A 15,861-nucleotide genomic window follows, 5' to 3' on the forward strand; every position below is an offset into this window, starting at 1 on the left:
CCCCCTCTAGTGGCAAATCACAACACCAGGCAGTGAAAGGGCAGTGCTGAGCTGCAGAGCCTAAAGTAAACAGAACATACAACCACTGCAGAGCCGTGGAGGCTTCAAATAAAACAACAAGTGCTTTCAGTCGCATGACTTAGGTGGAAACTCCTTAAACAATAAGCAACAAGTAGCCGAGCTGCAAACAGGACAGGAGCCTAATAACAGCAGCACAGTTAGAGCGAAGAAACTCCTTACCTACTTTAACACTGTCTTCTCACATAGCAATAAGGAATATTTTCTTTGACAGAAATACTAAAGAAACACCTAGTTATGTCTCAGAACTACAACAGAGTTAAATATTCAATAAATAAGTAGTTTAACTCCTGAGGAATGATGTAATACATTGAAACTGTGGGGAAAGATAAGGTCTGGGTAATATACTGAAACAGATGAAATAGAAGATGGTTTATTGTATAAAGTTCTGATTTACTCCGCCAACCTTTGCCTACCTGCTACACTAACGCATGTCAACAGAAATCACCTGGTTTAAGTTAGAAGGATTAAGTCTCGCCTGCCATCACCCAACAAAAACAAAAAGGACACAAAAACAACAAAGGAAGGTTGATAAATAAGTTGGACGTGAGACTTTGAACCTAATCTTTATCTAAAGCACTGATGCTGTAAACTTTACATGACAAATAATCCCAGAGAAGCAGATTAAGGTAACAGAAAATGTTGAAAAACTATAATGAATATTTTCTTAGATTAAAGCCAAGAATAGACGGGTTTATAGGATGAACAACAATAAAAACAGGGTAAAAATGCTTTTCCATAGAAGTATGAACAGAATTGACTCTATTCTTTTAGCTCCTGCTCTTGAAGGTTATTTTTGTAAACACATCTTTTGGGCCACAAGTCTCAACTGATGTCCAAACTAGACCAACATTTAAGTTTTGCTGTATTTCCATCACAAAGTATTCAAACTTTTCATGGAAAATGTTTTGCTGTTCTTAATGTTGACTCAGGATATTTATTTTAGTGAAATAAATGTTGAAGTTTTGAGGAAATTGAGTTTATGGCTGCAGATACTATTCAGACTCTGTCGAGTCCACAAAGCAAAGGAAAGGCTATAAAAAATACCCAGCTGAGAAATTAATTAGAAATTAGCAAATATTTTCATAAGCTCTTCACTGGTTTAAGTTAAGAAGTGTTTGAAAATTTCACCATCTTAGAAAGTTTGTAAAATTCTGATAGAAAAAAAAAATCCAAATGGAAAAAGTGAAAAAAAAAATGTAAATAAAAAACAACAAAAACTATGTTAAAAGTTTCAGAAATCATAGGAAAGGCAATAAATGACTGGCTGATAATATTAAGCTGATATTTTTAAAAAGGCGGATGGATTTCGCCCCAAAGTGTTGCTGTGCTTATCCAAAAAGAAACCATTTTTAAATTCCTTGCACCACAGCCTGTTATCAATACAGCGGCTACAGTCGGACCCACAGGGCGGTCAGAGGAGTCGGCTGCTGGAGCAATCAGTTCCATTCAGTCTCAGAGACAAGCGAACTCTGAGGGTAATAAACCTCTCAGCCTATGAATGCTTTCATTCCCCAAATGTCTGATTTTTGGAAATTAGATAAATATTCAAGGGGAATATTTCTCAAATTAACAGCTTTACGTGATTCCAGGTAGCAGAATGCTAAATAATCAGTTGGCTAATGGCTAACATCAGCATCTTAGGGCAGCTCTACTACTGAGCAGACATTAAAAGGCCAGAAACATTGAAAGAACTCAGGTAAGAACTAAATTTTATATATATATCTATATATATCTATATATATAGATATATATATAATAAAAACAACTGCATAAACACACGGAGTGGAATATCAGCATCAATCATTAAAAAAATTAACACAACGGTGAACATCTTTAAACCAGAATAAAAAAAAAAAAACACCACAAAAGCTTAAGCTTATGCTTTACTACCAAATCACACTTGGAATAAAAACAAAACCTTAAATCTTGAGGAATGAACAATTTTACGCACAAAAACATTTAACGGTATTGGCAAAAGTGCAACATGAACAGATATGCCCGGGTCCAACATTACTACAGCGGTTCAGTGTACGACCTTCATGAAGCTGCAGGACCATCAACATGAAAAGCAATGGCAGTGCAGGAATCATTTACCATCCCGCCCATCTGATCAAACAGTAAGTCAGCTGCACTAAAATAATACTAGGAGGAATGACGGACACTATGAAACAGGTGAGAGGTCGGTTGCTAGCCTTCAGACGGATTTTTTGGTGAACTCAATCTGCTCACAGAAGGCTGTTCAGGCATTTATCTGACTCAAATGTTTAAATTAAATTCACGGCACTAATTGATGATGTAACGGTGATAAATTGGCCGAGTATTAGAGCTTCTGAAACGAACGGACACAAAAATGTGCATAACCGCCTGAACACAACAGACAGCGTTAAGATTCACTAGAACATAAGAAATATAAAACCATCTCTGTATAAATAGCATCACAAACAAAAAAAGTGAAAAACCAGAATAATGTGGGAGGGTGACGCTGCGGTAAGATTACAGTGTGTTAACAGCTTTAGATAAAAAACAAAACAAAAAGAAAAACAGCATACAATAAAACATGAACACACCTGAACCAACATTTTTGAAGATACAGCGTAAACGAGTAGAAATGTACATCCAACCAAAATTTAGTTTAACAGTGTTGCTGAAATCAGAAAAACAATAACTGGGCTGTACTGGTAATGAGGGACTGAGCAGTAACACACCCAGTAAATCTGGAAACACGGGGGTCCGGAACAGGATTCACCAAGCAGACAGACACAGAAACACAAAACGCTCCAAACAAATCCAACTGGAATGAACCAAAGCTGAACGTTTTTTTCTCGGTTTTCCTCGCTCATAAATAAACTGATTCTGTGAGAGCGCAGAGGGTTGAAGGACCCCGGAGCCCCTCACCCCGAGTGCTGCTCTCTGTGGGGGGCCGGGGATCTAAGCCTCCACAGCTGGCAGCAAGCCTTTCTCTGTCAGATGAGCCTTCAGGGAGTTGAAGATGTAGAGCTGCTGGTCTGGTCGGAGGGCCAGGAGCTGCTGGATCACCTTGCTGGGGTTGGGGCCCCTAAGAGGAAACAAAACATGAATCAAAGATAAACCTAAAGGAGGCGAGGGGCCTTTTCTTTACTGGGAAATGTCAACATGTCAAATATACAGCAAAGATGAATAATCAGGGTACAAAATGTACTGAAGAAAAAATAAATAAAACTGAATAAAAGAAATCAGAGAGCTTTTAATAAATATGTTTGAACAGTTGCCAGTAGCAACAGCATTCATCTGAAAAAGTTTCAGTGATGTGTTTAAAATGGGGTCAGAAGAAGCATGAATAGATTTAAAATCTTTTGGAAAAGATTCCAGACGTTCTGTGGCGTCAGAATTACCCCTTGAATTACGTCAGTAGAGGTAAATAATTTTAACTGATTTACTGAAGCGATCCAGTTCCATTCACCACAAAACTTACCCAAATGTGGAACTGAGGGTCTGGTTTGACCTGATACTACCTAAGGTCATTCGGATGTTCCAATCACTTCCATGTGTAAAAAGTTTTATATGAAGAAATGCAACCTTCCTGAATTTAACGTCATAAAACACCTTTGGAATAAATCAGAGTGGAAGCTGCAATTCCTTTTTTTTTAACCAACTATAAACCCCAAACCCAAAGTTACTATTCTGGGAGATTTTACCTAATAGATTAAGAACAGGCAGTAGAGTTAACAGACAGACTTGTGGGCATGTAGTGTGCATCAACGCTGCTTTGCTAAGCACTAAAAAAACAAACCTTGAATGTATTAACAGTGTTTGGAGCAGAGAGGTACAAATAATTGAAAGCTAGCTTGGCTAACAGACACTAAGTACCGTAAATAACTTTGACATTTAGAGGAGAGCACCTTAAATTTCTACAAATGTCACCTATGTTTAGAAATCTTCACTAATCTTGTTTAACTGCTGAAGTGTGTAGCACAGACGGCTCTCTTTTCCACACAGTGTGAAGTCTCTTCTAAGGCCAATATCTAATTGTCATTATCAATCCAAACAAAAGGATGCTTGAGGGTTTTTTCTTGTTAAAAAGTAAATTAATTAAATGTTAAACAACCCTTAATCAGAGTCTTTCCTCTTAAATACTAAGAAAGACATTGCTGTTATTGTTATTGTTCTGGAGCTTAAAGAAATTAGCTTAATTTTCACATTAGCTTCCCTGATCTACTTAGGACTTGTCTGTATAAAAAAAACATGCAAACTCGATAGCACCTGTAAAGCTGATCTAATAAATGGCCGAGCAAAAATTGTTTCATGAATCAGTGTGTGAGAGTGTGCATGAATGGGAGAAATGAATGAATCTAGTGTAAGGTGCTTTGTTCTTGAAAAGGAGCTATGTACATACAGCCATTTAACACGAAATGTGCCAAACAGCAGGCACAGTCCAATTAGTGCATTATCCTTTATGCTGATCAGCAGTAGGTGCAAAAAACAGGTGGAAAGATAAGTAAATATTAGTAATAATAGTGAAAATAAAAATGGCTGATAAAGGAGAAATGCAGAGTTTTTTTTTTTTTATTCTGATCAATAACCTCAAGAATTTCACTGTATTTGCTGCTCATCTATGTTTTCGGTAAACTGGGATTCTGTTTATTAGTTATTAATTTGTTATTCTTATGGCAGTTTATTTATCAAATTATTCAGAACACTGATAGAAATGTTTGTTCTTATCTGCAGTCCTCCAAGAAAAGGGGACAATAAAAGTTTCTCATCAGATCAGAGTTTTACAAAGAAAGTAAACGCACCCTCCATCAGCTCTATGATTTCACATGTAAGGCCAGACTATGCACGTTTGGATTTTTACTACATTGTAACAACAACAAAAAAACAAGATCAATAATTATTCTGACAAAATACACAAAAAACAAATAAATAAAAAAAAGAATTAGTTTGTAGAAAAAATAAGTTACAGCCATTATAAAGCCAGTGGATTTGACAGGTGAGGCGATATCAGCTCATGATAACCAAGAACTCATTGTTCCTTTAACATTGAATCATTTTAGAAAGCTGTAAAATCTTAACCAGGATCGGATTCACCAGCAAATCTATCTCGCAGTCAGAGTTTGCAAATTCAAGAAACTAACAGGCCTCACTTAGCATGCTAACTGCTAAAATGTACAAGAGCAGATGAATTGCTTGTGATGAATATCAGCAGGTAGGAAGTCATTTCCCTCCAAAAAGAAAATGCACCTTCCTCTTTTGGACAGAGACAACAGTAAATCTGTTCGACCAAAATAACAACAAAAAAGTCAGACTTGGTGGAAACCCACAGCATAGGACAATTATCTTACCCAAACTGTCAAGCACGGTGGTAGAGGTGTGAGGAACTGGGCTTGTTTTGAAGCCACAGCACCTCCCTGCAAATTTAAATCAACCCAGACCTCTTTTGTACAGCGAAGGATTATAGTCAAATGTGAGTCCATCTGATTGTCAGCTGCATCATGAGAGGATTTAAGTTGCTTAGCCGAAACTAAACAACAAATCTGAATCAGAAAAATTTAAAGAACAATGGTGTCCCACAGTGCAGAGGAAAGAAAACTGCAAACAAATGTCTACACCTTAATGAACTACAGCAATATTTAAAAAAATAGTGAGCAACTAGGTCCAATTAACCCTCATACATATGTGCATCTGTACACCAAAAACTGGTTTAACATCTTAAAACGATGAGCTGCCAAGGATTGAAAGTGAAAGCATCAGCACTTCACTGTGTTTTCAGACATTTTTCAACTTCTCTGGATATGAGGTGTGTTCAACACTTTAAGTAGTTAGAAAGCATTTATACTGGCGTGAGGGTTTACCTGATGAAGCTGGCAATGTAGACATTAACGAATGTAGCCATTAGGTACTGGCAGTCAAATCTATCCATAATGCCTCCATGTCCTGGGATAGTGTTGGCAAAGTCCTGACGAGGAAAAAAATCAAACCAACATTTATGAGGTGGTCTGTTTAGATGCTGAAAGCTTCCTGGTGTCTTTGAGGTCTCCTTCCTACCTTGATCTTAAACGCTCTCTTGAAGCCGCTGGCAAAAAAGCCACCAAAGGGTCCCACAATGGAGGCGAAGGAGGAGAGAGCGATGCTGTGGATCTGGAATGGATAAAGACGGACTGTGGTCTGTGGAGACAAGACGACACATATTTTACACACTTGCATAAATAAAATATATAAATACCCATGTAAACCTGATAGGCAATAATACTGTATAAAAATCCTACTACATAAATATATATATATATATATATATATATATATATATATATATATATATATATATATATATATTTTAAAAAAAGCTGTCATTTGTGGACGCACTGTATACATCACATGTACCTTCTTCTCCTCCTTTGATTATTTAAACTGATTTACTGAGTAAATTTCTCCACTGTGAGATCAATAAGGTCAATCAATCAATCAATCAATCTAAACAGAACTTATTAAGTTGCAAAGATTTGTACCAGCAGTACAGCAGCATTTGTGTGCTGGATGACACAAGAACAACACACCCACATGTGTTTGTTCCTTCTGTGTGGAAATGTGGTTTGATTTCCATGCCTGCGCTGGTTCCCTCCTCCCGTTTCTGTTCGCTTATTTTAAGTGTTGTCACTTTGAAAGCCTGACCTACCGGAGGTCGTAACCTGCCTGTGATTGGCTACTTTTCAGGAAATCCTGCATTGTTCACCTCAGGTTTGCTCACTATTATAAAAAAAAAACTCAGAGTTGGAGCTCCAACACAGCAATCAGTTCCAGTCAGCCTGCAGAACAGGTGTAAGTTTGAAAAGCTATGACCATGTCTCGATGCCGTCTGTCCTGGCTGACCTCATGATTTGCTTGGATGTCAGGCAGGTTTCAGCATTAACCAGATTGGCATCAGTTTGCCCGTCATGACCTACAAATATATAACATGAGCACCCAGCTATATGGAAACCTGATCAAATGTTTGTTGACGTCCCTTCACTGTTAACTGCTCCTGACATTACCAAGCCCCCAACTGTTCAACAAGTGTCAACACTATGGCCATAGAAATATGAAGCACTGAAAACCGATGTGTGGTTGAGATAAAAATAACTTTATGAATTTAAGATTTAACTTTGCTCAATGGAGTCAATTATTGATAAAAGTACCACAATTTCCCCATTGAGGGACAATAAATGGATTTTCTTCTATTCCAAGGTAGATTTGTAAAAGGAGGATAAAAACTGGACATGTTTGTAACAACTTTGTGTTGCTTGTTTTAAGAATGATAGACGAGGAGATCATAGGTCATACCCATCCAGTGACAGACTCCAGGACTCCTGGCAGAGTATATTCCTGGAGCTGAAACAGCTCCGAAGGCTCACAGTCCACCTGGAAACTGTTGGAATCGTTGTTAAACTCCACAGGACAAACGAAATAGCGGCATCCAGCCATGACGTAGGACAGCTGAAAGGAGCATAAGGACCCGCTGAATTTATCCAACAAACATGATCTTCAAAAAGGACGACTCTGTTCTATTTCATTAAAAACATGTCTTACCATGATGCCAAAGACAATGGTGGCAAATAAGCCACCAATAAACCCTTCCCAGGTCTTCTTAGGGGATAGCTGCAACAGATACAAATCAGACATTTCAGTCGATTCTAGTGCAACTACTTGTTTTTGACTGAAACACAGAAAAAAATGCAAAAGATCAACATTCTTCATTACTAATGTTTCTTTACAACCTTAATGAGTGGGGTGCGGCCGAAGAAAAAGCCAAACATGTAGGCCATGATGTCGTTGCAGATCACACAGGAAATGGGAACGATGAACCTATTTAAAGAAAAGCAGAGAATGTATCATCTTAATTAGGTTTCAGAGATATAACCTTACAGTGGGGGAGAAAAAAAATGAGATGAGTTTGTAAATTGGCTGAGACGGCATGCAGTGGCGCTAGCTTTTAGCTCCATCTACAGTGTATCAGAACAGAGTGAAGGACTCACCAGATCATCCCCTCAAACAGGTTGTGAATGATGAGGTGGGACTGGGTCACTACAATTAGCAGAGTCACATGGGTCCAACCAAACTGTGGAGAGAACAGAGGCAGCTCTGAAAACCAGAATCTGGACCGAACTGTGGCGCTTGGGATGGATTCATACAAGCTCAATATTATTCATACATTCCTAGTGTTACTAGCTTAAATTTCATTAATGTAAAACTATATGAATGTTATTTCACAACAAAATATACCAGCTTCTGGTCAACATTTTTGGACTAACTAGGGCTGAAATCATTCTTCTGCTTCTGTTTATTTGTTCAGAACAGCTGGTCTCCTCAATAACAGTAATCAGGGAGGATGGCAGGAAGGAGGCGAGGCAGCCACTCACCATGTAGAACTGAAGACGGTAATGTTTCTTCACCAAACTCAGCACAAACATGCAGAAACCTACAGGAGCAGAGCCATGTATGAGAAAATAAATTACCACGGGTTCACTGGCTGAGATTTAATCATTCACAGACAAGATCACCTGTGTTTAAACTGAATTCCAGCTAAATTTAGCCTGACCTATTTCAAGGCACTGTGCTGCAGAAGCAGTAGGACCTCAGCTTTTGTTTTCCATGACTGATGTCGGAACAGGAAGCCAGAAAGCAAAGACGGACAAACAGCAGCATTCACTGGATCTAAAAATAGATCAAGGTAATGATAGTGAAGGCTAAATTTGTGAGAAGAAACTTCCCATCTAGACTCATTTAAAAGCTTAGAAGAAGAAGAACGGAGGGTTAGGTTAGAAGTTCTCTGCTTCAAGTCATAGGAGACAGCCGGGGCCTTCAGTTTTACCGTCACACTTAGACATAGGAAGAAAAAAAGGGTCAGGGTGCTTCCTTCCTTCCTCCCCACATCCTGTGTGCGGTGCCTTTAGGAAACTGTAGTACTGCTGAGTTACTAACTGACATTCTGCAGCTCAGGAAGCAGACATGACAGTTTGAACAGTGACAGAAACAACCATGGTCCACCATCGCTCATATCTTCACATTCTTAATTTTCATCAGCCATCTCTTGAAATGAAGTATTTTCCCTTCATAGGAGCAGGGCTCAAAATAGTAATTTGGCCCCTAAAATTAAATGATTATTCATACTGCATTTTTATAAGTGAATTGATATTTTTTCTTATTTAAAAAAAAAAAAAAAGTCTTATTCCATTGGGACAATTTTACTTAAAGTTTACTTTGTGCAATTAATTAAAGGCATACCTCTCTTTTCAGATTTGGATCAGAAGTCATTATCCTTCCACTTTATAATAATGTCTCTCAATATTAGTCAACATTATTGATAATTTCAACAATAAAAAATGTTAAAATAAATTTGTTAAAGAATCACCATCATATATTTTACATATAAAGAGTGTAACAGTCATTTTTCTTGGCCAGCAATCTGACTGTTGCAACAGCAACTTTAGAGAGGTGTTTTCCTGTATTATCTTCTCCCAAAGGGAGCAGCAGATGCAATGGACAGAGGATAGCAGTTTTGTAAAAGAAAAGGAGGAACAGCAACAAGGCGGGACCGACCTGCAGTTGGCGGGAAAGCGAGACCACAAATTAAAGGTAGCGGAGCATTTCGCAGAAAACAAAGCCACAAAGTCACAGAATTTTAGGCTGTGTACAGTTGAACAAGCAAATCAAAGCAGCGCCGCTGTTAAGCATGAGCTTCTTAAACAACCTAGCCCACAGAAAAAAAACAACAATGGCCAAGATCCACCGAGGTTCAGAAAATCATGCATTACATAACAAACTTAGTTTTACTTTTCTAACACAAACGTTTTTTAATTCAGCATTTTACTATGATTACTCAGTCATTTTCTTGTTTTTAGCTTGCATGTTGATTGAGGTCAAATTGGTCTTAAAATGATAGTTGTAATGTACTAATACATTTTCTAAATTTGTAATTAATACAAAATAATCATTTGATAAGTCAACTAATCAACAAAATAATCTGAATAATCCATCCATTTTCTGTCACGCTTATTCCAAGCGGGGTTGCGAGGGATGCTGGTGCCTATCTCCAGCAGAGAGAGGAGGGGTACATCCTGGACAGGTCGCCGGTCTGTCCCAGAGCAACATCGAGACAAACAACCATTCACACACTCAATCAACCTAAGGAGAATTTAAAGAAGCCCATTAACCTAACAATTATGTTTTTGGACTGTGGGAGGAAGCCGGAGTACCCAGAGAGAACCCCCGTATGCTCAGGGAGAACATGCAAACTCCATGCAGAAACAAAAACATATTTTAACCTGTGGTATTAAGTTTTCTGCCAGGTGTAATCAGGCACTTACTGGTGAGTTTAAATCGCTTGTTTTTTTTTCTTGAAAGGCTCATTGATTGATTTGATATCACAGTGTCGGCCTCTAGATTTTGCAGTATTACCAAGAATTATGTAATAGAACCTCTTGAAGGAAAACTTTAACATGGACATGTATCTCTTTTAGCCTCTCCTCTGGATGCACCTACCTGTGAGGTAGAGCGCAAAGGAGATGAAGCGATGGTATTTGCTGAGAATGCGAAGCGGCTCTTCTCTCTGCACCAGTGTAAAGAAGTAATCCGTCACCGTCTCACCATAGAAGAAGTAGTTCACACACAGCAGGAAGTACCTGTAGGGCAGAAAGTTAAAGTAAATTTAGATATGGAACCCTCTGGAGGCCAGCTAATCAGACAAGAGTTCACATATGTAGTCTGCTATAGCTTTCATTTTTTGCAGAGTTTTTTTCAGGCTTGTGGCGTTAATAACGCCCCTTTCCCACTGGCTGAAAAACCCGTTTAAACCTGGGGGGAAAAAAAACGTCTTTTATAGTAGTGGGAATGGCTCAGTGACCCATGTTAAAGAACTTGGCGAATGACCCGGGTTAATGTCGCCTTTAAACAGCTCGGCTCCGATCTGCATACAGCAGTAATCATCACAGGTTTTTGTCTTCTGCACACATGGATATTTAAGGGATACCCGCTGCTTTTGAAGCTTTTTCTTTATGTTAACTTTGGTTGTCTGTTGTCTTCTTTTTGCCGTTATTCTTTCTGTTTTCTGTTCCTTTCATCTCATACTGGTGTGGAAGCAGACTTCTAGGAGTGTACATGTCCTCTTTTGTCTAGTTTTGCCGTTTTGTTTAATTTTCTCTTTTTTCTTGCACTCTTTTTTTCTCTCTCTGTCCCCTTAGTTCGTATCTCCTCTTTCTTTCTCACCTCTCTTTCTGAGTAAATGATTTTACTCCCAAAATTATTTTCGATAAAGTTCCCAGAAGCGGAACCTTAAGGCAACAGTCAGGATAGTGTTCTTGTGAAAGCAAATCTGTTGGGCTATCATCCAGCTCTGGGACATCTAATCCCAGAGCTTTATTGGCAAAACAGGACACGAAAAACAAATTCAAAAAAACAAGTCTGGTTATATTTGATAAACATGCCGCAGAACGCTGAGAGCCTTTTCAGGGGGACCAAAGAACGATACAATAAAGGAAAAAAAGAGCACTTACTGGACGCTAGCACCCTTCCATGTTGCTCTCCACTTTTTACTTTTCTAATTTCTGCCGCACTGGTGACATCATCAACACTAACCCATCATGATGGTGTCACCAGACACACAGCAGTGGGGGCAGGACAGAGACAAGGCAGCCTGCGAGCATTTGACCCGGCTTTTTTTGCCAATGGGAAGGGAGCCAAGTGCGGATGGTTAATCGGTCAACCCGTGTTGAAAAAACCCACTTACCCGCTAATTGAGTGGGAAAGAGGCTGATTGTCACTACAGTGCACTACTACAGCTAAAAGTAAACTGATGATTCACAGTCTGCTAGTATTACTGATATCAGGAAATAAATCTAAAAAGCAAACTACAAGAAGCCAGAAACCAAACCTGAGGAAATCTGCAACAAAATGAACATTAAACAACAAGATGAGAACCAGAGTAGCTTATTTTTCATTTAGTCGTATCAGTGATACAAGATGGACTCCTCACCAGCTCAGCGTCCTGAACCAGGGAAGGTCGTAGGAGTGGTACACGCTGTACCCAATGGTGATGATTTCATGGAAACATTTGATCTGAACACAAAGGACCTGCACAGAGAGAGCATCACCTTAGAGGTCACATGAAAATTCACTTCAAAATGTTTACGTTAAGAAAACTTCCAAAGAAGAGCTAAAGCAGGAAGCATGTTGTTACAGATGGTACCGTTTCAGGTTTCTTGTTACATTATCTTACTAAAGTTTAACTTTAAATAGAAAAACACACAAGACCATAATCAAGAATCAATAAAGAAATTACATTAAATTATCACACAAAGCAGGACGTCTTAAACGTGGTTTAACACCGAGCAAGGAAGCAAAGGATTAAACATCCAAATTCTACTTGCTAGAGAAAGTTTAAGAGATCATCAGCTGTCCATGTGTGTTTTTACAGAATGGCTGAGTGTTGGGGGTGAAGCAATACATTTAGCGCACTGCATGAGACAAAAGATGATGAATGATTTACAAGTTTGAGCTGAGATCATAGCTGTATTGAACTGTGATTAGATTCAACACAAATAAAATGGATCAAATATGAAACAGTCTAATTCGATTCAAACTATTCATTACAGAAAGTCTGAGTCTTTGAATCTGCATGAAGTTGTCGACTTTGCAGCAACGTTTCCTACTTTGCAAGTGGAAAGGAATGGTTCCCTTTACTGCAGAAAGTGTCCGAATGCAAGACATAACATTTGCCATATGACTACATAACCAATTAAATACTATTTTAGTTTTTAGCTGCAAGTACGAGTAAATGCAATTTTGTCTAGATTTATTCAGAAAAACTAGCTTTCAACAGGAAGAGACCTTCAGTAGAAACTGCTACAGTGAGAGCAGCGAACTTCATAGTCGACTCTTATTCCTACCAAAGGGACTGCATCACAGCCTCACCTCCAAAACACACTGGATCTGTTCTCACATATAAATCAAGAGAAAGAAAATATCTGTGATTTCAAGTGATTAAAAGAGATGCAACAGGCATTAGTTCCCCTCAAGACAACATGGCAGTGGTGGAGGTAATAACCTGAGTTATATCTGTACTTCAGCCATGGCTCTAGCGCTTACCGCGCTCGTCACCGTGAACTAAATGTGAAAAAATATTTCGTCTCCTTATCAGCCTCCAACTACTCCCAGACCCCTTCTTTGTCTTTTCCAAGGCATCAAAGTCCAGTTGCAGATTGTGTGACTCGAAATAAGGCGAAAAAGTGTTTCTGATGCAGTTTGGCAAAATGTAAGAATTTCATTGTAACCAAAAACAACCATCCAAAAACAACCATCCCATTGAAGCGTTAAAACTTAGCGAAAAACATGAGTTTCTCCAAAATTGCAGTGTTTCCATTTTCGCAAAATTGTTTTTGTAATTACAATTTGCTCAGTTTGATGGTTAATGGAAATGCAGCTACTGTGATGCCTCCTACAAGGAACTGTAACTCTTAGAAACTCTTAACTGTGATCTTTTGGTCTGGGTTTAGAATATTTTGACAGTTTCATTCCACCGAGTGGTTTAGAAGTACTTAGTAGTCATATCGCTAACGTTGTGTTGTGCAGCAGGTTAGCTTCATATAGGCAAGACTCTGATTGAGACTCCAGCGGGTTAAAATTCTAGTTCTTCATTGTGCTGCTTTACAAATAATGTTTGAAGAAAACAAGAGTATTTCTAAGAATATTACCTCTCCTGTTTTTGATTTTTTTTGACTCAAGAACTTCCATTTGAAGCATCTGTTTGTACTCACAATCATCATGAGCACCATGGGGCCCAGGTAGATGATAAAGAAGAAGAAGGAGATCATGGCTAGTGTTAAGATGCCTCTGACCCACCAGTTCTTCCACCTGCCGGAAAAAAAACAAAATAAAACAGACATGTTTGTCTCAGCTGATCTATTCATTCAGGTTTTAAACAGATATACACATTTATTAAACATTTATTAAGTTTCCACAGAACTTAAATGTTTTTTTTGTTTGTTTTTTTTTTTACTTATTAGTCTCCTAAATAAGTGTGAGACTTTTAAACATAAAGTATACAGAGCACACCCAGTACAGCATGGAAAAGTAATTTTCTCCAACGTTGAGTGTACCTTGATGAGAGTCCAGACAGCGCCTTGTTTAGGACCTCTGGGGTGTCATCAGGAGGCACAGGGACCTCTGGGACTCCCGAGTCCACCTTGGACTCGTTGTCTGAGACTCCATCTTTCTCTACCTTCAGCTCGCTGTCAGAGCCCTGATAGACAAACAAACACACAGGACAAGGTGTGATTCTCTGGCATGAAGACCATAAATCTATGAGAAGAATGTTTACCTTTTTGGTTTTAAAAAACAAAGGCATTTAGCAGAATCATGCCTGTAAATCTCCATGTTGAGAAGCCTTTCTGCTAAACAGCCTGGTGCCATTATTTCCCTTAACATTATCCGTGAGTCTGTGGCTGATGTTTCTGCTGCCAATATGTTTTTTTGGTCAACTGCTGGACTAAGTTTTAAGACGTCATGAAAATGTAAACAGCCCTCTATAAACTTTTGTTTTAAATCCTTGTGACAAAAATTTTGAGGTTTATTCCTTCTGTTTGGATTCGATAAACCCTTGTTTACTTCAATATTAGCTGAAGACTTGGGGGAAAAAAAACTTGTTTGCTAGTTGATGTTAACTCTTAAAGGGCATCTATGTTTCTCTGGTGAAAACATTTGGAGGAATTGATACTTAATATGTCTTTTATAGACTGAAAGGTTCTATGAATTTGAAGGCCAGTGTGTTCAGAGGAAGCGCTAAATTTTCTCGACTTCTCGAATCAGGGTGAACAACCAAATATAGCCCAGGCTGACTGTATAAACAGATAGAGCCATGAATAGTCAAATACTATGAAAAGAATGTGGTGGAGTATTAGTGGAGGGAAGTGTTCAGATTTAAGCTTTAATAAATGATGATGGGGGATTGAGCTGCACAGTGATCTCCATGGGTTTCCTCATGTCAGAGGAAGACGCTACGTTTAGCAAAATAGGCTAAGACTCTGTGTGGGAAGCAAAGCACCAGGCCAAGAATCCCCCTCCGTAAAACCTAATCTGGAACATTCTAGTTACAGGTTATGAAACAGAAATATTTTTAGACACAGAGGAAAGCCCTATATCATGTCCTTAATCCAAGTTTGTTTTTTTCCTGTTTGGCTTATAATAGAATTCAACCTCAGGTTAATCCCAACGTGCTGGAAAATATGAAATGCACATAACATTATGCAATGTCCTGCATAGGACGCAACAAAGATTTGTAGTAAAACACACACATATACATGATTCCTAAACCATTTTCTATGTCTTGGTTTCTATGGAGACAATGTCTGCCATCAGGAAGCCTGGGTTAAAAATAGGAGCCCCTTCCACTTATACACTCCTCCCCTTTCATGCTGCCTTCCAAAGCAGATGCAACTTTTGTTTTCCTTCAAGTGACCAATCTATGAATAAAAGCTGCATTTTCAAACCCTGAGAGCACACAGTGGTGTTCTTCCTTAACGAATAAAGCTCAATCAATCTGGAAGCATCTAACTGGGTCATATCAAGCTTAGTGTAAATTTAAATACTGATTCTGAAGCGTAATTATATTTTTTCCAAAGCTGCTGTTTGTACAACAGCACATTTTATACAAAAAACCCAGACAAAATTAAGGAATCTATGCAGTTGAATATATATAATGTGTTTGCTTAGCATTTCTCACTGCACATTATTCATTAATTGCCACATGATGCTGATGTAGTATCAGTATCTCCACAG

General features: G+C 38.5%; 1 protein-coding gene across 1 annotated transcript in view; it reads right to left on the minus strand.

The window, feature by feature from the left end:
• Nucleotides 1–1,951: 1,951 nt before the first annotated feature.
• LOC107098564 (phosphatidate cytidylyltransferase 2-like) overlaps nucleotides 1,952–15,861 on the minus strand; it is a 17,369-nt gene continuing 3,459 nt past the window's right edge. Inside the window, exons 2-13 of the mRNA XM_015396303.1 lie at nucleotides 14,184–14,326; nucleotides 13,842–13,938; nucleotides 12,062–12,159; nucleotides 10,573–10,712; nucleotides 8,451–8,509; nucleotides 8,067–8,149; nucleotides 7,809–7,896; nucleotides 7,621–7,689; nucleotides 7,375–7,527; nucleotides 6,103–6,222; nucleotides 5,910–6,013; nucleotides 1,952–3,136 (exon numbers count right to left, since the gene is read on the minus strand). Of these exons, the coding sequence (XP_015251789.1) occupies nucleotides 3,010–3,136; nucleotides 5,910–6,013; nucleotides 6,103–6,222; nucleotides 7,375–7,527; nucleotides 7,621–7,689; nucleotides 7,809–7,896; nucleotides 8,067–8,149; nucleotides 8,451–8,509; nucleotides 10,573–10,712; nucleotides 12,062–12,159; nucleotides 13,842–13,938; nucleotides 14,184–14,326 (1,281 nt within the window). The 3' untranslated portion in view covers nucleotides 1,952–3,009. The remainder of the gene's footprint in view (nucleotides 3,137–5,909; nucleotides 6,014–6,102; nucleotides 6,223–7,374; nucleotides 7,528–7,620; nucleotides 7,690–7,808; nucleotides 7,897–8,066; nucleotides 8,150–8,450; nucleotides 8,510–10,572; nucleotides 10,713–12,061; nucleotides 12,160–13,841; nucleotides 13,939–14,183; nucleotides 14,327–15,861) is intronic.

The sequence above is a fragment of the Cyprinodon variegatus genome, unplaced genomic scaffold (genome assembly GCF_000732505.1).
Source record: "Cyprinodon variegatus isolate N-32 unplaced genomic scaffold, C_variegatus-1.0 Scaffold789, whole genome shotgun sequence".
Taxonomy (NCBI): domain Eukaryota; kingdom Metazoa; phylum Chordata; class Actinopteri; order Cyprinodontiformes; family Cyprinodontidae; genus Cyprinodon; species Cyprinodon variegatus.